This window comes from Conger conger, chromosome 7, assembly GCF_963514075.1.
Source record: "Conger conger chromosome 7, fConCon1.1, whole genome shotgun sequence".
Taxonomy (NCBI): Eukaryota; Metazoa; Chordata; class Actinopteri; order Anguilliformes; family Congridae; genus Conger; species Conger conger.
In genome coordinates this window covers 61769316-61791494 of record NC_083766.1, presented here as the reverse complement: position 1 = coordinate 61791494, position 22179 = coordinate 61769316, and the positions used below count along the sequence as shown (strand labels likewise).

At 48.2% G+C, this 22179-nt stretch overlaps 1 protein-coding gene across 4 annotated transcripts; it reads left to right on the top strand.

The window, feature by feature from the left end:
- Positions 1-194: 194 nt before the first annotated feature.
- LOC133132749 (amyloid beta precursor protein binding family B member 1-like) lies at positions 195-16499 on the top strand. 4 transcript variants are annotated; one of them, XR_009709167.1, is made up of 16 exons: positions 196-498; positions 2012-2366; positions 3007-3550; positions 3816-4021; positions 5478-5534; positions 5687-5763; positions 6700-6760; positions 6864-7010; positions 7395-7522; positions 9820-9934; positions 10172-10256; positions 10422-10517; positions 11930-12045; positions 12546-12722; positions 13520-13767; positions 13798-16499. XR_009709167.1 is itself a non-coding variant. In XM_061248437.1 (15 exons), exons 2-15 carry the CDS (start codon positions 2064-2066, stop codon positions 13676-13678), a joined length of 2238 nt encoding a protein of 745 aa, XP_061104421.1. In that variant the 5' UTR covers positions 195-498; positions 2012-2063; the 3' UTR covers positions 13679-16499. The 4 variants fall into 4 exon arrangements, 3 of the variants coding, with proteins under 3 accessions (XP_061104421.1, XP_061104420.1, XP_061104419.1); XM_061248437.1 differs by having other exon boundaries at positions 195-498; positions 5511-5534; positions 13520-16499; XM_061248436.1 differs by having other exon boundaries at positions 10422-10502; positions 13520-16499.
- The last annotated feature ends 5680 nt before the right edge of the window (positions 16500-22179 follow it).

Genomic DNA, 22179 nt, shown 5'->3' with positions numbered 1-22179 from the left:
AAAAAGGAAAGCGTAACGCCGCTGAACTTTCAGAAGGGTTAGGTTATTCTTGTTTTATATGAAAAAATATATAAATGAACGCCTACCACATCTATGGGACCGTTCTAGTTGCGCGGTCATCAAGCTGATTGTATTTAAATCTAAAATCAAGAGACCCATTCCATCTTCCTTTATCGACTAAACCTCGTCCAGATTCTCCGCTACACACTGAAACCACTGATTTTTCCCTGAATCGCCGGTTTCTTATTTTAGAACAGTGGGTGTGCGGTGGTCGTCCTTCTTTTCCTAATTTGGAGAAGGGATCCCCCGTTGTACCAAATTCCGTCCCCCGTCGGCGATACGGAATGACGCGAATGCGGTGACGTGGGATTGGGCTTCTGGTGTTCTGGGAATACGCTGCTGCTGCGCCTCAGGACCGCACGTAAAAGGAAAATATTCCATGTTGTCCTGTGTTGGTAGCTAGTTGGAGAAGGATAGACGAGAAGACACGATAAAAGGGTAAATTAACTTTTAATTTTACGATTACCCGTCAGCGCTAAATGTAGCTATATTATCTGTCATTCAGATTAGACAAACGATTTACGTTTATTAAAGGGCCTGGATATTTAACGCTACTGTGATTGAAGATGGATGCATAGCTAGGCGGCTAACGTTAGCGTAGCTCGCCGATTATAATTTATGTTCCGTGGTGGTATAAATCTGCACACACAGCTGATTTGAGCGTGATGTTTTGGCACCGGGAGTTGAATGTTAATTTCTGTTTATTTACAAACGCATTGTCCCATGGCTATTCAAAAGACCCAAATGTTTTGGGTGGTGCCAGGTGGTAGCGTGTCCCGCTGTGTTGGCCGTATGTGCGTAGTTCGCCAGCCAGTCACATAAGGAAAATGTATGCAGTCTGTTCTGGGACCCTGGGCCCCTGGGCCCAGCCCTACAATTTACATAATTTCCCCCAGGCTTTAATGTTTACATTTTGGTTGAGCGCATCACTGGAGCTTTAGCGATAAGTAGCTAACTAGTTTCAACCTTGTGGATCCGTTAACTAGCATCATGCTGGCGTTAGCTAGATCACTTCGACACTATTTACGAGAAAATACCTAAACTAGCTCGCCAGCAACCTCGGCATTTAACACGCATTTGGCTAACATTTGGCTTTGCGCTTTGGGGAAACGAATTTACCTGAAAATGTTAGCGAGGAAGCCTATCCGCTAACGTTAACTGTTGGCTACTCTGGATATTGGCGCATACAACATAAATCATGTTTTGGCTGCAAAATATATTAATTCTCATGCTTTGCCACCGGCCCGGCATCCTGGCTAGCTCTTTGGATTTGGATCGTGTCAATGTCTCCGTTCTTTTGCCCGACCATTTGTTCTGATGTCAGTCTGTAATAATTATGTAATTACAAATAATAATTTTAAACACAAACGAGTGTTTAAAAAAAACCCAAAAAGAACATTGAAGTGACAAACAATGTCGTGGCCAGGACAATATGGAAATTGTCCTTATGCAAAAAAAAAAAAAATGGCTATAGGCTATATTATCTTATTTGCTTTATATAATTAAATATCATTTAATCTATCACCACAGCTTGATAAACTATAGTGCTGGTTACTTTGCATTGGATGTGTATGTATGTGTGTGTGGGGGGGGGGGGTTGCTGCATTTCATACCTGCGATGCGCCACAACGCAGTGCTGGTTCTTACTTTCTCACACGCACACACGCACACACACACGCACGCACACGCACACACTCGCACACACACACGCACACACACACACGGGGTAATCTGCCGCTTTAACAGATAAAATGACGGACAGTGGAAAGACAGCCGGCTCTGTGGTTCTCCGCGGGTTAAGAGCAGGGTGGGAAATGGACGCCGGCCCCGTGATGCTGAGTTTGTGTCCCTCTCGCCGCGTCGGCAGGTGAATTTAGGGATGCCCCAGTTCCCTGCCACACCGTGGTCGTTCCCGGGCTGATGTCTCTCCCGTGTCTCTTCCCTGTCCTAGTTGGCCGACGCTCCTGCCTTCGGCCTCTCTCCTCGCCTGCCTGCTCTGTGCCATGTCACTGGAGGAGCCGTCAGACCTGGCCAATCAGAACGCGGTGTCTGTGACCTCATCTTCGTCCCCCTCGCTGACCTTCGACCTCCGCTCCCCGCACGGCGTGAGGATCGAGGCCGAGCTGAGCTGCAAGGGCAAGGCCAAGGGCACCGCCTCTTCGTCGTCCACCTCCTCCTCTTCCTCCTCGCCGAAAAACCGCCGCGCCCACCTGAGCCCGGCCAACGGCAGCATGGTGGGCGTCGACGAGGGCGCGGCCAATCAGCAGAGGAACCAAGAGAACCTGGCGGCTCGCCGAGGGAGCCAGGTGAGTTTACCTGTCCCCCCCCCACCCCCTCCCAAACACTCACCTGTACCCCTCACCACCCCCCAAACACTCACCCCCCCACCCCCCACTCACCTGTACCCCTCAGCCCCTCCCAAAAACTCACCTGTACCTCTCAGCCCCTCCCAAAAACTCACCTGTACCCCCCTCTCCCAAACACTCACTCCCCCACCCCCCACTCACCTGTACCCCCCTCTCCCAAACACTCACTCCCCCACCCCCCACTCACCTGTATCCCCCTCTCCCAAACACTCACTCCCCCACCCCCCACCCCCCACTCACCTGTACCCCCAACCCCCAAAAACTCACCTGTACCCCCACCCCCAAAAACTCACCTGTACCCCCACCCCCTCCCAAACACTCACCTGTATCCCTCAGCCCCTCCCAAAAACTCATCTGTACCCCCCCCCTCCCGAACACTCACCTGTACCCCTCACCACCCCCCAAACACTCACCCCCCCACCCCCCACTCACCTGTACCCCTCACCCCCTCCCAAAAACTCACCTGTACCCCCCTCTCCCAAACACTCACCCCCCCCACTCACCTGTACCCCCCTCTCCCAAACACTCACTCCCCCACCCCCCACTCACCTGTTCTCCTGAATTCGATGTCTACACGCAGGAGCTTGTAGGAGGCGGCGGCAACAGCAACACCAAGTGGGTCAAAGAGGGTCAGAACCAGCTCCGCAAGGTGGCCGAGAAGCAGCAGGACCTGAACTGCAACCGCTACCAGAACCACGACCAGAAGGAGGGATTGGCCGGGGAGGAGAAGAAAGAGGAGGAGGAGAAGGAGAAGAGCTTGAGGGAGCTGTGCTCAGAGCTGGAGGCCAAGAACGCAGCCAATGAGCCGCTAGTCATCGACACGTCCGCCCCGTCGGCACGGCAACGGGAGGAGGAGAAGGAGGGAGGAGAGGAGAGAGAGGAGGGGGTGGAGGGAGAGGGGGACACTGTTCCGAGCCCCGGAGACGGAGAGAAGGATCCGGACGCTGACTCCTCCTCGGACACCTTGAGCCACAGCGAGTCTCGGAGGGAGGGGGGCTGTTTCGGGAGCAGGGGCCCGTGCCTGCTGTTCCAGGGCCAGGTGGGGGCCCCCAGCGATGAGGAGGCCAGCTGGGCCTCCCTGTCCCAGGACAGCCCTGGGGACTGCACCCCGACAGGGGACCCAGGTACGGGGATTCAGGGCGTCGGGGTGGTGTAGGGTCTTTCCTCCACTCCAGTTCTGCTCCGACTTTGTGAAATCATTCTTTGTGTGTTCAATAGAAAACAGGCCCAACATTAACCTTCATTAAAATAGTCAGTCTAGAAAGTCACTTTTTAGCAATGGGGAAGGGATGCGGTTATAGACGGGAGGGAAAGCGTGTGATTGGCTGAGTCATTGCCCCACCCTCAGTGCTGACCCCCCCCCCCCCCCCCTCTCTCTCTCTCTCTCAGAGTCGTACTGGGACCACAGTGCTTTTGAGACGGACTCAGATTTGCCGGCGGGGTGGATGCGGGTTCGGGACACCTCGGGGACGTACTATTGGCACATCCCCACGGGCACCACCCAATGGGAGCCCCCCTCACCGCTGGAGGAGGGCGGGGCCCGGCGGGACCCCTCCTCCATGTCCCCCGCCATCACGCCCACCGAGGAGCCCGAGGTGTGTGTGTGTCTCTGTGTGTGTCTGTGTGTGTGTGTGTGTGTGTGTGTGTGTGTGTCTCTGTGTGCGTCTGTGTGTATGTGTCTATGTGTGCGTTTCTGTGTGTGTGTGTGTCTGTATGTGTCTGTGTATGTGTTTCTGTGTGTGTGTGTGTGTGTCTGTGTGTATCTGTATGTGTCTGTGTGTGTGTCTGTGTCTGTGTTTCTGTCTCTGTCTGTCTGTCTCTGTGTGTGTCTGTGTGTGTGTGTGTCTGTGTCTGTCTATGTGTGTGTGTGTGTGTCTGTCTGTGTGCGTGTCTGTGTGTGTTTCTATGTGTGTCTGTGAATGTGTGTGTGTCTGTGTGTCTGTCTGTCTCTGTGTGTGCGTTTATGTCTGTCTGTGTGTGTCTGTGTGTGTTTCTATGTGTGTCTGTGAATGTGTGTGTGTCTGTGTGTCTGTCTGTGTCTGTGTGTGCGTTTATGTCTGTGTGTGTGTGTTTCTATGTGTGTCTGTGAATGTGTGTGTGTCTGTGTGTCTGTCTGTCTCTGTGTGTGCGTTTATGTCTGTCTGTGTGTGTTTCTATGTGTGTCTGTGAATGTGTGTGTGTCTGTGTGTCTGTCTGTGTCTGTGTGCGCGTGTGTGTGTTGTCCATAGCCTGTGTGAGCTCCACCATGTGACTGTGCAGTAAGAGCCTACTTATCTGAACATACCAGAGACTGCTGGTTAAGGTGTGTCATGCACACACACTCACATATACTCAGATACACACGCTCATTAACGCACTCGCACACACTCGCACACACTCACATATACTCACATATACTCACATACACTCACATATACTCACATATACTCACATATACTCACATATACTCACATATACTCACATACACTCACATACACTCACATATACTCACATATACTCACATATACTCACATATACTCTGACACACACACAGTCACACACGCACACGCCCAAGAAAGAGCTATTACACTCTCAACAGCCGATAGTAGGAGAGAATGTTCATTAATAAAAGCCAAACACTTGTGGCTCCAGAGATATTTCAGGCCTGAAAGAATCATTATTTCTCCATGAATTCAGAAGAATGGCCCCCCTGAAACCATCTGCCAGCCCTGGCCTGCCGAGGGCCCCCATCCTTGAGATCTGTTATCTTCCATTTTAAATCACATCTGTGATCTTCAGCTTCCTCTGGTGTGTTCTTTGGTAAAATAGGTCGTCTGGCTGTGTGTGTTTAATGGTGACCCAGATTCAGGAAAGCTGCTTTCTTTAAGATTAAATAAATGTCACCAGTCTACAGCTGGCTGAAATGTACCCTTCGGTATCAAGCTGGCTGTTTAAAACTGACAATCCCTTTCCCCCCTTTCCTTTCTGTGTGTGTGTGTGTGTGTGTGTGTGTGTGTGTGTGTGTGCGTGTGTGCGTGTGTGCGTGTGCGTGTGCGTGTGCGTGTGTGATAGCTGACATGGAGGGGCGTTTCTCGGCCAAACAAGTTTGATGATGCTGACATCTGGAAGGTGAGAGGCATGGACAGTCTAATAGCTGATTGGTTCAGAGAGTGGCATCAAGGCCAGATCTGATCACTGTTTGGCTGAGTCTGAAGCCTCACACTCAGACGTTGCCTAATGACGCTCTCCTTCACCTTGTCGTCATGGCGATTGTGACTCAGGAGGAAGACGTGGCGCCGGACAGAAGCCTGAAGGAGTTTGAGGGAGCGACCCTGCGTTACGCCTCCATCAACCTGAGGTACAACCTACCCCCTACCCCCTAACCCTACCCCCTACCCCTAACCCCTACGCCCTACCCCCTACCCCCTACCCCCTATCCCCTACCCACTACCCCCTATCCCTAACCCCTACCCCCTATCCCCTACCCCCTATCCCCTAACCCTACCCCCTACCCCCTATCCCCTAACCCTACCCCCTACCCCTAACCCTACCCCCTACCCCTAACCCTACCCCCTACCCCTAACCCCTACGCCCTACCCCCTACCCCCTACCCCCTATCCCCTACGCCCTGCCCCCTACCCCCTACCCCTACCCCCTATCCCCTACCCCTACCCCCTACCCCCTACCCCCTATCCCCTAACCCTACCCCCTATCCCCTAACCCTACCCCTATCCCTACCCCCTACCCCTACCCCCTATCCCCTAACCCTACCCCCTATCCCTACCCCCTACCCCCAGTCCCTACCCCCTATCCCCTATCCATACCCCCTACCCCCTACCACCTACCCCCTACCCCCTATCCCCTGACCCTACCCCCTACCCCCTATCCCCTATCCCCTACCCCCTATCCCCTAACCCTACCCCCTACCCATACCCCTACCACCTACCCCCTATCCCCTGACCCTACCCCCTACCCCCTATCCCCTACCCCCTATCCCCTAACCCTACCCCCTATCCCCTATCCCCTACCCCCTACCCCCTAAACCTGCGTTACGCCTACACACCTACACACACTCTCACACACACATAAACCTCACCAAGACCATAACCCCTAACCCTAAGCCCTAATCCTAACCCAACCCCCTTCTGATTTCAATATTCATGTCTGTTTACACAGAAATATCTTTGTTTTGTTTAGTGTATATTTATTGCAGTTTGTTATTTTATGGAAATGTTCTTATTGTGTGTGTGTGTGTGTGTGTGTGTGTTCACTGTCTCTCTCCCTATCCGTACAGCAGCTCACAGTCAGAGGAGCAGAAGAAACTGACCTCACTCAACACTGACCTGGAGTCAAAGGTAACCTCTCTCCCACTCTCTCCCTCCCTCCCTCTGTCTCTTCTCTCTCTCCTCTCTTTCTCTCTCTTTCTCTCTCTCTGACCCTGTACCTCTCTACCCACAGTGCTTTGCAGTGCGCTCGCTGGGTTGGGTGGAGATCTCTGAGGAGGAAATGGCTCCTGGAAAGAGCAGTGTTGCCGTTAACAACTGCATTCGCCAGCTGTCCTACCACAAACACAACCTGCACGATACCGTGGGCATCTGGGGAGAGGTGTGTGTGTGTGTGTGTGTCTCTGTCTGTGTGTGCGTGTGTGTGTCTGTCTGTCTGTGCGTGCGTGCGTGCGTGCGTCTGTCTGTCTGTCTGTCTGTCTGTCTGTCTGTCTGTCTGTCTGTCTGTCTGTCTGTCTGTCTGTCTGTCTGTCTGTCTGTCTGTCTGTCTGTGTGTGTGTGCGTGCAGGGTAAGGTTGTTAGTGTGGGTATTAACCTGTGTGTGTGTGTGTGTGTGTTCTGCAGGGTAAGGTTGTTAGTGTGGGTATTAACCTGTCTGTGCGTGTGTGTGTGTGTGTGTGTGTGTGTGTGTGTGTTCTGCAGGGTAAGGTTGTTAGTGTGGGTATTAACCTGTGTGTGTGTGTGTGTGTGTGTGTGTGTTCTGCAGGGTAAGGACATGCTGCTGGTTCTGGAGGATGACACTCTGAAGCTGATGGACCCACTGGATCAGAACCTCCTGCACGCCCAGCCCATCGTCAGCATCCGCGTCTGGGGCGTGGGCCGTGACAACGGCAGGTCAGTCTGTACCCCGAAAACCTGAGGACAGGGCTCAGTCTATACCCCGAAAACCTGAGGGGAGGGCTCAGTCTATACCCCGAAAACCTGAGGGGAGGGCTCAGTCTATACCCCGAAAACCTGAGGGGAGGGCTCAGTCTATACCCCGAAAACCTGAGGACTGGGCTCAGTCTATACCCCGAAAACCTGAGGGGAGGGTTCAGTCTATACCCCGAAAACCTGAGGGGAGGGCTCAGTCTATACCCCGAAAACCTGAGGGGAGGGCTCAGTCTATACCTCGAAAACCTGAGGGGAGGGCTCAGTCTATACCCCGAAAACCTGAGGGGAGGGCTCAGTCTATACCCCGAAAACCTGAGGGGAGGGCTCAGTCTATACCCCGAAAACCTGAGGGGAGGGCTCAGTCTATACCCCGAAAACCTGAGGGGAGGGCTCAGTCTATACCCCGAAAACCTGAGGGGGAGGGCTCAGTCTGCATGAAAAATCTGCACCAATTCTGATGGTTTTTGTTCATGACTGCACTGCACTAACCCTAACCCTAACTATTTATGGGTTTGATGATTTTCACTTGCTGAGCAACTTATGTGCTTGTGAATGACTTTGGATTAAAGGCGTCTGCTAAATGACTAAATGTAGTGACTTTCAGTAAATTCCCTGTGTGTGTATATGAGCCAGTCCAGAGCGTGATGTGCTTTTACTGGCCTGATTTAGTGCTGAGGAGGCATTTGTGTATTTATACCGTGGCTCTGACCTCACTGTGAATCACTGGCTCACGTGCCAGAGGCATTACCTCATGTCAGACCCGCCTGAGGCCTCTGCTGCCCTCTGGTGGACGAGGTAGAGACTTGCATGTTCATTTTATGCTTTATTGTTAGTTCTCTATTTTCTTTTTTTGCCAACACACTGGATACGTTTTTATTTTATTTTGTTGTTTAGTGTTATTTTCTTGGTAGATTACATGTTTGCTTTTTAATTTATTTTTAAGAAGTTTGGGAAAGTGTCAGTTTGTCAATTTCCTGAGTTCTTCAGATGATTTGATTCTTCTTTTGTTTTTCTGCTGAATCTTCCTCCTTTCTAACCTGCTGCCTTGTGGACACAGGGAGAGGTAGTGTACTGCACTCACACACACACACACACACTCACACTCACACACACACTCACACACACACTCCCTCACACACACACACACATACACTCACACATACACACACACGCACACACACTCTCTCACACACACACACACACACACACACACACACACACACACACACACACACACACACACACACTCCCTCACACACACACACACACACACACTCACTCATTACACGGGCACACGCGGACATACTCACACACATTACACTCGCGCGCACACACACACACACACACACCCCACCCTTAGAACCGTGACTGTTGTGGTTGTCAGGGTAACCCTCCTCTTCCATTCCGGAATGTTCCTCATCCCATGGTTTCTCGGAATCCATGAGCCATGAAATCCATATCTCTGTAAACCTGTAAAAGAGTCGGTACAGCCAGTAGGCAATCTTTCTTTCGATATAGCCATCGCGGTACATGGAATGGTTTTTTCAGCGCAATAAGAGCCGTCTCTGGCAGGTGGCGGGAGGCTTCGTTCTTCTCGTCTCAGATCACCTCAGACGGCAGCACATCTCCAAGCTTCAGGGAAATGCCTCCGGGGAGAAAAGACCTCACCTTTATCTCTGCAATGTTGCTTAACCTGCCCATTAGTTTTGAGAAACACATCGCTTGCATTTTTGCTCTAAATCCTTGTAGTCATGTTTTAAACAAGATGGCCCTGTTGCTGTGACATCAACATTGAAAAGACACAAATGACGTTTCTTTCGCCGGAAGCATTTCACTTGTGATTAAATAATACACACTGCAAGGAATCTAACACCACATGCCAGAGATGGTCGCTACTGAGCTTCAAAAAAAAAGATTTTATACCGCGATGGCTATATCGCCCAGCCCTCGCTGGTAGGTGTCAGAATTGGTTCATAGAGCACTTTCCTCTTCTCTCCTGTAACTCCTTAAACCTCTGTAACACTGGAGAAGCATTTGTAGGATAATTACTGTTCTGTTTATTTCCTTTCACCCTGTCAGAATGGCAATTCTGGGTCCTATATTTCAATTAAATGGTTTCCATTCACACTCATCTGTTTACGCTGTGCTAAACTCCATTACCAACATGGCTGCTCAACTTCCTCATCATCCTCATCCTCTGTAACATGGCCGCCGCGCTGTGATTGGCTGGCGTGCTAACCGTTGCCGTGTGTCTCCAGGGACTTTGCGTACGTGGCGCGGGACAAGCCCACCCAGGTGCTGAAGTGTCACGTGTTCCGCTGCGACACGCCCGCCAAGAACATCGCCACCAGCATGCACAACGTGTGCTCCAAGGTGAGCTCCTCTGCCCGCGACAGCCCACCTGCCCCGCGTCCGATTGGCTCTGATGCTCACCTGCCCCGCGTCCGATTGGCTCTGATGCTCACCTGCCCCGCGTCCGATTGGCCCTGATGCTCACCTCCCCACCTCCTATTGGCTGTGATGCTCACCTGCCCTGCCTCTTGGCTCTGATGCTCCCCTGCCCTCAGGTTTTTAAAGGGTTTATCTCTCTGAACTCTCGTCTCTCTGCAGATCATGGCGAAGAGGAAGTCCTCCAGGCCCTGCCTCGGTCGGCTCGACATCGACCCCTCCAAACTGGTGGAGATTCCCTTTCAGGGTAACCGAGCTTCCACACAGCTGGAGGGTCTGCTCGCTGTCAAACTCAGCCTCTCTGTAGTTTAATATTTATATGTTTTCATAAGGTTTTTATGATTATTATTTACATTTCTCCCCCTCTCTGTGTCTCCCTCTCTCCTCGCCGTCCCTTCCTCTGTCTTCCCAGAATTCCCTGCTCCAAAGAACGAGCTGTTCCAGCGCTTCCAGGTGTGTTACCTTGGCAACGTGCCAGTGGCCAAACCCGTAGGTAAGGAACGCTTCGGTAAGGAATGCTCTTTTCTTTCTTCTACCTGTTAGCATAGCACGATAGCATAAACGTACTGTAACTTACCCTGTTAGCATAGCGTGTTGGCATAATAACCTTGCTCTAATCATCTCCCTGTTAGCATAGCATGATAGCATAATAACCTTCAGCCTTACTGTTTTCCTCTACCTGTTCGCTTAGTGCAGTAGTATAATAACCTTCAATCTTGTACTAATCGTCTAGTCATCTCTAAATTATATTGTCCTCTTGTTTGGTGACTTTTATTTTAAGCAGCCTGCAAAAAGCAACTGGGCGCAAATGGCTTGATGGCTTGTACTTTTTTCCCTGTCCGGGGGACAGACAAAAGGTGGGAAGTCATTGGGTAAACGGGAAAGCGCAGTTAGACGGTGACCCTGAAACGTGTCTGCCGGTTGTGTGGAGTCGTCCAGGGCGGCGGGGCTCTGTAGCACTGGTGGGACTGAGCTGGGTGAGCGTGTTGTTGCTCACGAGGAAGCTGCCTGATGGGATTTGCAAATGGACCCTTTCTCCTTCAGTCCTGAATCTGTGCTGTGAGCTGTGTGTGAACACCGGCCTCATCAGTGTGTCAGTTCAGGAGCGGTCTCATTGGAGGCGGCCATTTTGTAGTGATGGCCAGAGGCGGCCATTTTGTAGTGATGGCCAGAGGCGGCCATTTTGTAGTGATGGTCAGCTTCATCAGAGGGGCTGATCTCGTCTGTCGCGTGCGCTCCGGTGTCCGGTGTGCTGCCCATGAACCCGTAAGTGGGGCGGCCTGTAGCGTAGTGGTTAAGGTGCATGACTGGGACCCGCAAGGTCGGTGGTTCGATCCCCGGTGTAGCCACAATAAGATCCGCACAGCCGTTGGGCCCTTGAGCAAGGCCCTTAACCCTGCATTGCTCCAGGGGAGGATTGTCTCCTGCTTAGTCTAATCAACTGTTTGTCGCTCTGGATAACAGCGTCTGCCAAATGCCATTAATGTGATGTAATGTAATAAAGCCCTATGGGAAATCTGACACGAGGCATTGTCACCCTGTTCTGTAGTTAGGCCTAGGCTATCTTTGGCCCCCCAGGCTCAGGATAACCCAGAGCGAGCTTATCCTGTGTTCACACAGGCGTTTTTGGCTCCTGGGCTATAGACCTGTGGAACCGTGTGATGATGCCATGTGTGGTGTCCGTGTCAGTGGTCACGCGTTGCGTGTGCATGCCGTGTGCGTGTACACGGGAGCGAGGCTCGTGTCCTCTCACGTGTCCGACAGGTGTGCTCCTGGCGCGTCGCGTGTTGATGATGTCACTGCTGTCTCTCCCCAGGTGTGCTCCTGGTGCGTCGCATGTTGATGATGTCACTGCTGTCTCTCCCCAGGTGTGCTCCTGGCGCATTGCATGTTGATGATGTCAGTGCTGTCTCTCCCCAGGTGTGGACACAGTGAACGTTGCCTTGGAGACGGCGCTGAAGGCGAAGGAGAAGCCCGATTGGACGCCGGTGACCGTGGACGTGGCGTCGGCCACCCTCACCATACGCTGCACACAGGTGAGGTCACCTGACCCGCCTGCGCACCTGTGAGTTGCCACGGCGACAGAGGAAATTGTTCCGCCTTCTTTCACTGAATGTCAAACCCTGTTCCCGGAGATCTACCGTCCTGTTGGTTTTCACTCCAACCCTAACAGAGCACACCTCATTCAACAGCTAGAGCAGGGCTGTCATACCCTGTTCCCAGAGATCTACTATCCTGTAGGTTTCCCTAACAAAGCACACCTCATTCAACAGTTAGAGATGTTTCTTAGCTGCTTATTAGTAGGTTCAGATGTGCCAAATTACAGTTGTACGTGTAGAACATGACTAAACCACAGAAGAAATACTGGGATGTGTTGTACATTGGAGGATTAAGACATGGATATAAGATGGAGGCTCTTTCTTGATAGAACTCCTAAATACCCAAGAAAGGCAGTGAAAGTTCCGTCTGGATGTTGTTGTTTTTTCTTTGGCTCTTCACTGCCCCGCTGACACGTTCTGCGTTGGCTTTGCTGCAGACAGAGGAAGTGATGTCGGAGTGCCGCGTGCGCTTCCTGTCCTTCATGGGCGTGGGGAAGGACGTCCGCTCCTTTGCCTTCATCATGGCCGAGGGCCCGGGGGACTTCATCTGTCACATGTTCTGGTGCGAGCCCAACGCGGCCAGCCTATCAGAGGCCGTGCAGGCGGCGTGCATGGTGAGCCCCGCCCCTCCAGGGTCCCCCCCCGGTCATACTAGCCTACAGTACTGGTGGTGATGGTGTGGATGGAGTCAGACTGGGTAAAGATGTGATTGTAATGCGTGAATGAGGTGTGAAGTGCAGTGTGTAGAGTACACTGTGTGATGGTAATGTGTGATGGTAATGTGTGTAGAGTACACTGTGTGATGGTAATGTGTGTAGTGTACACTGTGTGATGGTAATGTGTGTAGAGTACACTGTGTGATGGTAATATGTGTAGTGTACACTGTGTAATGGTACTGTGTGATGGTAATGTGTGTAGAGTACACTGTGTAATGGTAATGTGTGATGGTAATGTGTGTAGAGTACACTGTGTGATGGTAATGTGTGTAGTGTACACTGTGTGATGGTAATGTGTGTAGAGTACACTGTGTGATGGTAATGTGTGTAGTGTACACTGTGTAATGGTACTGTGTGATGGTAATGTGTGTAGAGTACACTGTGTGATGGTAATGTGTGTAGAGTACACTGTGTGATGGTAATGTGTGTAGTGTACACTGTGTGATGGTAATGTGTGTAGAGTACACTGTGTGATGGTAATGTGTGTAGTGTACACTGTGTAATGGTACTGTGTGATGGTAATGTGTGTAGAGTACACTGTGTGATGGTAATGTGTGTAGTGTACACTGTGTGATGGTAATGTGTGTAGAGTACACTGTGTGATGGTAATGTGTGTAGAGTACACTGTGTGATGGTACTGTGTGATGGTAATGTGTGATGGTAATGTGTGATGGTAATGTGTATTTGACCCCCAGCTGCGGTATCAGAAGTGTCTGGACGCGCGCCCCCCCCCCTCGGGCTCCTGCCTCCCCGGGCCTCCAGACTCTGTGGCTCGCCGCGTCGGCAGCAGCGTCAAGAAGGGCGTGCAAAGCCTGCTGGGAAACTTCAGATGGGCGGGGTCGCAGACGCCATGAAGGAGCCCAAACACCTCCCCCAATCACACGCCTCCTCAGCACTCCCTCCCCCAATCACACGCCTCCTCACCACTCCCTCCCCCAATCACCCGCCTCCCCCAGCTCCCTCCCCCAGTCACACTCCTCCCCCAGCTCCTCATCCAATCAGGCTCCTCTCCTAACTCCTCCTCCAATCAGACTCCTCCCCTGAATCCTTATCCAAAATATTAAAATGGGCGGGATCCCTGGTGCCCTATAGGAGAGAGGAAGGAACCCCAGTTCCGCTAAACCCCGCCTCTTCTGTCTGTGAGTCCCTCTGGCTCCTGGGTGTGAGAATCCACCTCCTGAGAAACAGCTGTGTGGAGTCCCTTACAGTAGAGTAGTCTTATCAGCTGGAAACACCTTACTTTCATATCCTCCCTGTTCTTCACTGGAACTGACTGACGGAGTCGGAGTGGCCTGTGGCTGACTACTGACACCTGCTGGGCCGGTGGTGGGAGTGCCACGGAGGCAGTGATGAGTACCACAGCTTGCCAAACCTGGTGGGATGTGGAGGAACGTGGACTCCTCCCTGATCGCCTTTCTGACGCGCGTTTACACGATTTCGCCCGCGTCGTGACTCGCGAAGGAACTGGAGCAACTGGATCACTGGAGCTTTTATTTAATGTAGATATCTGACATTTTTACATTCGTTTTTTTTTTCTTATGAAAAGAAAACATCAATTGTAGTCTTCCAGTAGAAGAAGAGGTTCTGGGTGGACATTGGTCAGTGGTCATCTGATGGGCGGCGCTGAACTGCTGATCGCTGATCGGCTCGTGCCAAGTGGAAGGTTTTGCTCTTCACGGTAAAACGAGGTTGTAGCTTATGGTTGCCACACCCCTTTCTGGTGTCACTCTGACATCGCTGGTGAGGGGGCGTGGCCTGTGCTGTGCTGTTTCGTGTGGTCTTTTCTCGTATCGGACACGCCTTTCTACTGTATGTGTTAGTGCATGAAATGAGCAAAGCGCTGTTTTTGCATGCAATAATATGACCTTCCTGTGTGTGAGTGAGAGTGAGAGTGAGAGTGTGCGCGTGCACGTGTCTGAGAGTGTGTGTGCGCGTGCGTGCGTGCGTGTGTCTGTGTCTGAGAGTGAGTGTGTGTGTGCGCACGTGCATGTGCGTGCGTGTGTCTGAGAGTGAGTGTGTGTATGTGTGTGTACGCGTGCGTGCGTGTGTCTGAGAGTGAGTGAGTGTGTGTGTGTCTGAGAGGGAGTGAGTGTGTGCAGGGCTGTAGGCTAACATTTTTTCAAGGAGCACATGTTGAAAAATTAAGGAACACTAATGCATCTCAATTCATAGTTTCCAGTTGGCACACGCCAATGGGAGTACTGTAGAGCCCTGGTGTGTGTGTACATGAGCGTGTGTATGTGTGCGTGTAGGGTCGCGGCTGTGTGTGTGTGTGTGTGTGTGTGTGTGTGTGTGTGTGCGTGTAGGGTCGCGGCTGTGTGTGTGTGTGTGCGAGAGTGTGTGGGTGTCTGTATGGCAAAGAAAAAATTTTCACGCAGCTTGTGTGTTTGTGTAATTTCGGGGACGGGGGAAGGGGCACAGGTGTGTTTAAACCCACTGAATGTGCTTCCTAAACCGTGTTAAAACCAGCAGACACACAGAGGATCTCTGCTTTGTGTTGCCATCTCATTAGTGGTGTCTAGTGTGTGGTGAAGAACAAGCCAATTTTTCTTCACCATACCAATTTTTTTTTGTTGTCGAGTATTCACCACAGCTATTCTTGAAAATGTGCTGTTGCGCCTCTGTAATTGTAAATGGTGTCGTGATTTGGAAGGGGGGGGGGGGGTGCCTAAAATGACCCCTCCCTCTGTCAGGACTGGATTTAATGGGTTAAGTTTAATGAGTCCAAGGAATCCGCTCCATAACTGTCTGTGCCACTGCTGTCTTGGTCGCTAACGGCAACCTTACACACCTTTCTCTAAAGTGGATACGATGTCCGACTGCCGCGTGTGTGTTTCAGACAGTCAGACCCGGGTATGTAACCATTTTGGATTTAAATATTTTACTGAGCTTGTCTGGTGTATTGGAACCTATGCAATACTATCAATAAGTGCACCTTCCGGTCCTCTCTGTTGGTTCAGTGGCACCAGGCATGATCAATTGAGCAAAGAAAAGTATTTGAATCTAAAACAATTTGACCCTTTGTTTAGTGTCAGTACTGCTGAGGGAAATGTTGGCTTTCATAAAGGCATCACCTCAGGTCAGTGTGTGTCAGTGCTGCAAACTAAAGCATCACTTCTCAAAGATGTCAGTACTGCACACAGAACGGTAGGCGCCAACTGTATTTTTGTGTGTGTAGAGCAGAGTTAACTGGATTTTATTTTTACCTGTAACTTTATGTAACACATCCACATTCACTGGAATAAGCTGAGCTATGGTTTCAATTTGTATGCGTGTGTGTGTGTGTGTGTGTATGTGTGTGTGTGTGTTTGGCAATATTAATGGGGTTGTAATGTTGAGAAGCTGGTTTTTCAGAGGAAAAGGCCTTTCCTTGTGGTGGTAGGGATGCCGGTCACTTGATGTGATGAGTGAGCTGAGTAATTCATGCTTGTCCTGGGCGGCCATCTTTATGTCCCATTTGTCCTCTGTTGGCGACCATCTTAGAGTCCATCTGAGAACTGTCCCTCTGAAGTCATGGCTGTGATGCAAGAACTTATTTGATTTTTACAGGATTGTTTTGAATTATTTTTAAAATTATGTAAATTTGGTGTGATGTATATACATGTATATTAATGTAAAGTGTCACTGTAAAAAAAAAAAAAACAAGAATTAAAATAAAAAGATGCGCACATAAAACCTTTTTTCATCACTCTTGTTTCTTTTTTGTCAGGATTATTCTGATGCTACAACAGTGATAATGGATTATTGGCGATTGGACCCCTGAAACTGGTTGTTGGATAATTGACCACTACAGGGCTCCGGTCAGAGAGTACAGAGTCATCAGTTGGTTTAACCTCTTTACTTGCAGGGTGTCAGCAGAGCCAGTAGTACAAGCAGTACAACGTGATGGTGCATATTGTTATACATATATAGTTTGTCGTCAGTGACCGGTAGTGACAGCATGAAACAGAAGCCAATATACGGAACGAGAATAAACGGAAACAAACCGCAAATTTGAATAGAATAATTCATTTCAGAATAAAAGTAATAAATACTGTGACGGATCAGTGCAAGTCCAGCAGTTGTTTTTCGATTAATTTTAAATTTTAGTCATGTGGATTTTTTTATAGACGTTCCAAAGATATTTTACAGAAACACAAAATTTGGAACGAATTGCACTCACACCGGCTTATCATTTCAGTTAATTTACCTGTGTATATAAATGGTTAAAATGGTAAATGGTTGCCATTTATATAGCGCCTTTATCCAAAGCACTGTACAATTGATGCTTCTCATTCACCCATTCATACACACACACTCACACACCAACGGCGATTGGCTGCCATGCAAGGCACCAACCAGCTCATCAGGTGCATTTAGGGGAGCATTTAAGTCGAAAAAAAGGCATATTTCCCAAAATGTTGGTGTATTCCTTTATGGGCCCAGCAGCTGTGTGGATCTTTTATCATGACCTTCACCTGGGCCCTGGCGCCTTACTGTAAACCCATCACCACTGTCCGTGAATAACCTTCACCTGGGCCCTGGTGTCTTACTGTAAACCCATCACCACTGTCCGTGAATAACCTTCACCTGGGCCCTGGTGTCTTACTGTAAACCCATCACCACTGTCCGTGAATAACCTTCACCTGGGCCCTGGTGTCTTACTGTAAACCCATCACCACTGTCCGTGAATAACCTTCACCTGGGCCCTGGCGCCTTACTGTAAACCCATCACCACTGTCCATGAATAACCTTTGCACTTTGACCTGCATTTTAGGGGTGTTGGAGGAGGTGTGACGCTGCATATCCCAGCATGCACTGGGCAAGAGGCAGGAGTCCACCCTGAACTAATAATAATAATAATAATAATAATAATAATAATAATAATAAAAATAATTTGTTATTATGCTTAAGACCATTCTGTTCAGCTCAAAGATGCATATTTTTATCTTGTTTAAGCACAATGTTGGACATGTTAGCCTGTATTAATAAATAAATAAAAAATGCATAGATTCCATCGCGATATGGATCGCTCTTAATACACAGAGGACGACTCAATTTGTTTTTCCGCCAAAAATATAGTTTTTTTAAATCTCAGGTCAACCACAAAGGACAAATATACAACGATAACACAGATTCATTATTATGGTTAGTTTATGGTTGTTTAAATCGAGCTGTTCGGGAGAGAGAAGTCAAAGCCAAAGATTATTACCCACCTGGGATAAGAAAAATGAAGGTTGTCAACAGAAAGAAGATAAAGGTGGATTTGCAATTTTAGTAGGCAAGATCTTACAGATTTAATACTGGAGTTTGCTCGGACCAATTTGTCACTGATAAGCTTACTTTGAATGTGTTCTATCATATAACTCACCAGTGTGCTGAAAAATCGCAAGGACCAGTTTTACCAAGTGTAACGTCCAAACTAGCGAGCTACGAGGTACTTTACAACATAATTAGCTAATAAATGTTGTGGCACCACGATTACTTATATATCCGAGCTAACTGGTTATATCGTAGCTCTTTTGGACGTAAAGTCATTTCGAAGACGAGGGAAACTTCCGCTCGGCATTGTAGCTAATTTGCTAGCTAGATCGTCACTTAATTATCATAGCCATAAATGAAACCTCTACTTGATTACCGAGTTGCAAAATGTCATGGTCTTACCGAAAAATGATGCTGTGTGCAGAAAATATGTTTTGCCGTTAGTGAGTGACATAGTCAAGGAAATTGTCACATGCTTAAGAACGATCCATCGCCTATTCAAGAACACGGGATCATGCAGGTGTTCACTGACTCACAATGTCGCGGTCGGTTAACGAACTAGGCCGTAACACACATGATTTGGACTTAATCACACTTGCATGCTGCAAAAAGACAGTCGCTTTATGAAGTTGCGCTTCGTTTTTCACAGAAGACTATGACTTTTTGATTCACAACGTAAACGACGAGGGATAAAAATGTGGGTTCGTCCAAACTGACTGAAAAGTATATGCTACAAGCTATCTGCTACTAGGATTGTAGCTACTACTAATGTTGTGAATACAATTGGTCAATATTTTTTTGCAGGGCAAGGGAACGGGTTGAGCATACATGCTATCTGACAGCTGTGTCCAACCGACGATAAAATGTATGATTGTGTAAACCACGATGTGAATATGCAGAACATTACAGCCGGCGTTGGAGGCATCACAGATTGCCACGACAACGTAGAACGCTGTCAGTCGCGTGACACAGCAGTACAGAGCGATTGCCGTGTGTCCCCCTATGACGCAATAATCTATATATACTATATATATATATACATATATCAGTTCATTTCACTTAATACCTTCATTTGAAGTTAAAAGACTTTCGTTCGTGTGCATCGTTTTTGAATATATTATAATATAAGGTACGTTTCCCCATGTTGGCTTATGTCAATAATATATAATCTCAATATAGTGTTTGAGTGGTCGAAATGCAGGTTATTGGTAGTTACTATGATTTTATGCAGGCCACATTTTATAGCAATGTACATGATATTAACATTTCATTAGTTAAATGTTATGGTGATTAACAATTATTCTTGTGGGGAATTCAGAAAATACTTTTATATTGGGGCTCGTGCAAGAACCACTCACTAACTGATGTCTTTATTAAATCGCTTGTTTGAGCGATTTCCGCATTTACCAGTGTTCTAGTATTTGATTTTTTTCGTAGGTAGGAACAACATTCACGAGTGGTGGCGACCTGTCTGATGAATTATGTAAACGCATTCCCATTAATCTCCTATGGAGAGACTTGCAATGCAGAACCTCGGGTCAAACTCTCAATCAGACTTTCAAACTAGGCGTTGCAGATCAAATACAATTAGGATTCAGCAACTGCATTACTTATTTCTCGCCTCAAATGTTTTCAATAACGTATTTTAGTGGACTGTTCAGGGCGAATAAGATCAACAGTCTGTCATATTATGTTTTGCCAAAAAATCAAAGACCTGCAGTCTACCCAGTCAGGTAGCCATGACCCTAACCGTGTTCTTGTTAATCCCATTGGCCATCTTAATTTAGGACAGTTTTCTGAGGTCTTCTTCTTTTTAATCTGATGTGGCACATTTGTATGAACCCTTTATACGAAAAACTGAGAATACGAAAATGTCCTTTGCATGAGGCCCAATAAGTCTACTTTAGACACAATCTTGATGGGCTGCCCAGTATCTTTTTCTGTTTTGGATTTTCGGATTTTCGGATTCTGTTTTGGATTTTACTTTAACATTTGTCACACTTACATTTTTTTAGTTTTTGTCTTAATTTGAATGAACCGGTGTAACTAAGCCAATAGTTTGGCCAAATGATTGTTATAAAACCAGAAAGGAATGACATTGATAGCAAATCCCAGGGCTGGCTTAAGGTAGCTGCATAGCAAACTATGGAAATAACACATTTAAAACTTTAGAAAAGATAGAATAATGCATGTGTGGACTTCAAAAAATTCATTAATGCTTATTTAATTTTTGCAAATGATATACATAGCTAATTTGATAAATTAAGCCCTCCTGATCAGTCTAGAGCACGTCTAAATCAAAACCACAATGTACCATCATTGTGATACACTTTTAAACTATATTTAGCCTATATCTTGCTTTTTGGATAAATTTCGTAAAAATGTCTTCCCCTTCCCCTGGTTTTGAGGCAAAGCATGAAATAATTGAGCTACTAATTCACAGATAGTAAATAGGCTTGAACAGGAGTAATAAGCAGTTTTTGGGTTTTCTTCTGTACCCCATTCCAGCCTTCTGAGATGGCCGCCCAAGATTGGATCAAGGTCTGCTGCAGCAAGGTCACCAACTGTTTATATGACCGAAACTCGTATAAGCAGGATGAGCTCCTGAAGCACCAACATCTGGGCTCCACACCGCCGCAAATCCTGGATGTTCAAAGAAGGAGACCGGGTGCTGTACAAACCAGTTTTAACTTTAGATTTACGTGTGTTTAGGTATAATGTAGGTGCGTTTATTACATTTTTCTGTGTATTCTTTTTTTTGCTTTTGACTCATGAAATATTTGTCCCGCAATTTCAGAGGAAGGCATCAGCTGGGTGTCATTCCTTGAAGACGTCAACCTTCACAAGGCAGAGGCTGCATGGAAGCCAGTGGTGAAGAAGACTGGAGGGGAACAGGCCCCAGAGGAGACCGTGACCGAGGAGCTGTTCAGCTCAATGCGCAGCATTCTCAACAAGCTGACCATCCAAAAGTTTGAGCGGCTCATGAAGCAAGTCACTGAGCTCTCAATTAATACAGAGGCTCAGCTTGAGGGTGTTGCTAGTATGATCTTTGAGAAAGCCATTTGTGAGCTCAAATTCGCCAGCACCTGTGCTTTGCTGTGTCACAGCCTTAAGGAAGTGAGTATGCTATGTCCATGCTACGGTATATGCTTTAGAGGTTGCCTATTCTAATGGATAAGTCTGGAACACTTGACTTTTAAATGTTTACTCCTGCCATTGATTGCCCTTGACTAAAGCATTGGCTTCAGAACTGGAGTTGGTTCCCAGGCTTCTAAGTAGCTAAGATCTATCTAATGCAGAGGACACTGTACATGGTTCAATACAGTGTATCTTGTCTTATCTTAGAAATAAAGGTACAGAAATTGCCTAAATGCCACAAATGCTTGTCACTGTGGCGGTACCGTATATATATAAAATATTAATTTGTACCATTTTTACTTGGAAAACATACTAATTTGTACCCAAAGAGAATATTACTGTACTTTCAGGGTACATTTGGGTACGTCCTTGAAGTACAAAAATGTACCTCCACTGTCACTTTATTAGTGAGTGTCCTCTGCGGGTTATGGAATCCGATCTTTTAATTTCTCCCTCAGGTCACTGTCCCCTGCCTTAATCCCACATTCCAACTGAACTTCCGGTTGCTGATGCTGCATCTCTGCCGGAAGGAATTTTGGAAGGTCAATGGCCGGATCCTGCAGAAGGAATGGCAGGACCTAAAAGCCACTAGCATGGTAACCACAGGCAGGAATGTGTACATGGACTAAATTAGTTTGGATCCATGGCTTGTTTATTTTGTTATGGGGATGGATGGACTGGTAAGAGTATTGCCTGTGAAGAAGCCGATAATTTTGTCCTAAGTGCTCTAATTGCCCAATAAGTTCACAAAATCCACTGTAGGGTGAACGTGTTCACACTCATATCTTTCTTGATAGGCAGAGATGGTAGTTTGCTCATCATGTCTGTTTTGTGTGCTGTTCTGATGTTGCCTTCTCTCTCTCTGTTCTCAACCTCCTCACCCACCACACCTCGTGCCCAGGCTAAAGGGAGACTTGATTTGATAGAGCTTGAGGCCAAGGTCACCGCCCACCGCCGGCGGGCAGTGGGTAGCATG

Bases quoted from the DNA above. Each gene is read 5' to 3' on its own strand.
- LOC133132749 (XM_061248435.1), top strand. From the start codon at position 2,064: ATGTCACTGGAGGAGCCGTCAGACCTGGCCAATCAGAACGCGGTGTCT. The intron at 2,367-3,006 runs GTGAGTTTACCT...GTCTACACGCAG, and splicing joins CGGCTCGCCGAGGGAGCCAG to GAGCTTGTAGGAGGCGGCGG. The intron at 5,535-5,686 runs GTGAGAGGCATG...ATTGTGACTCAG, and splicing joins ATGATGCTGACATCTGGAAG to GAGGAAGACGTGGCGCCGGA.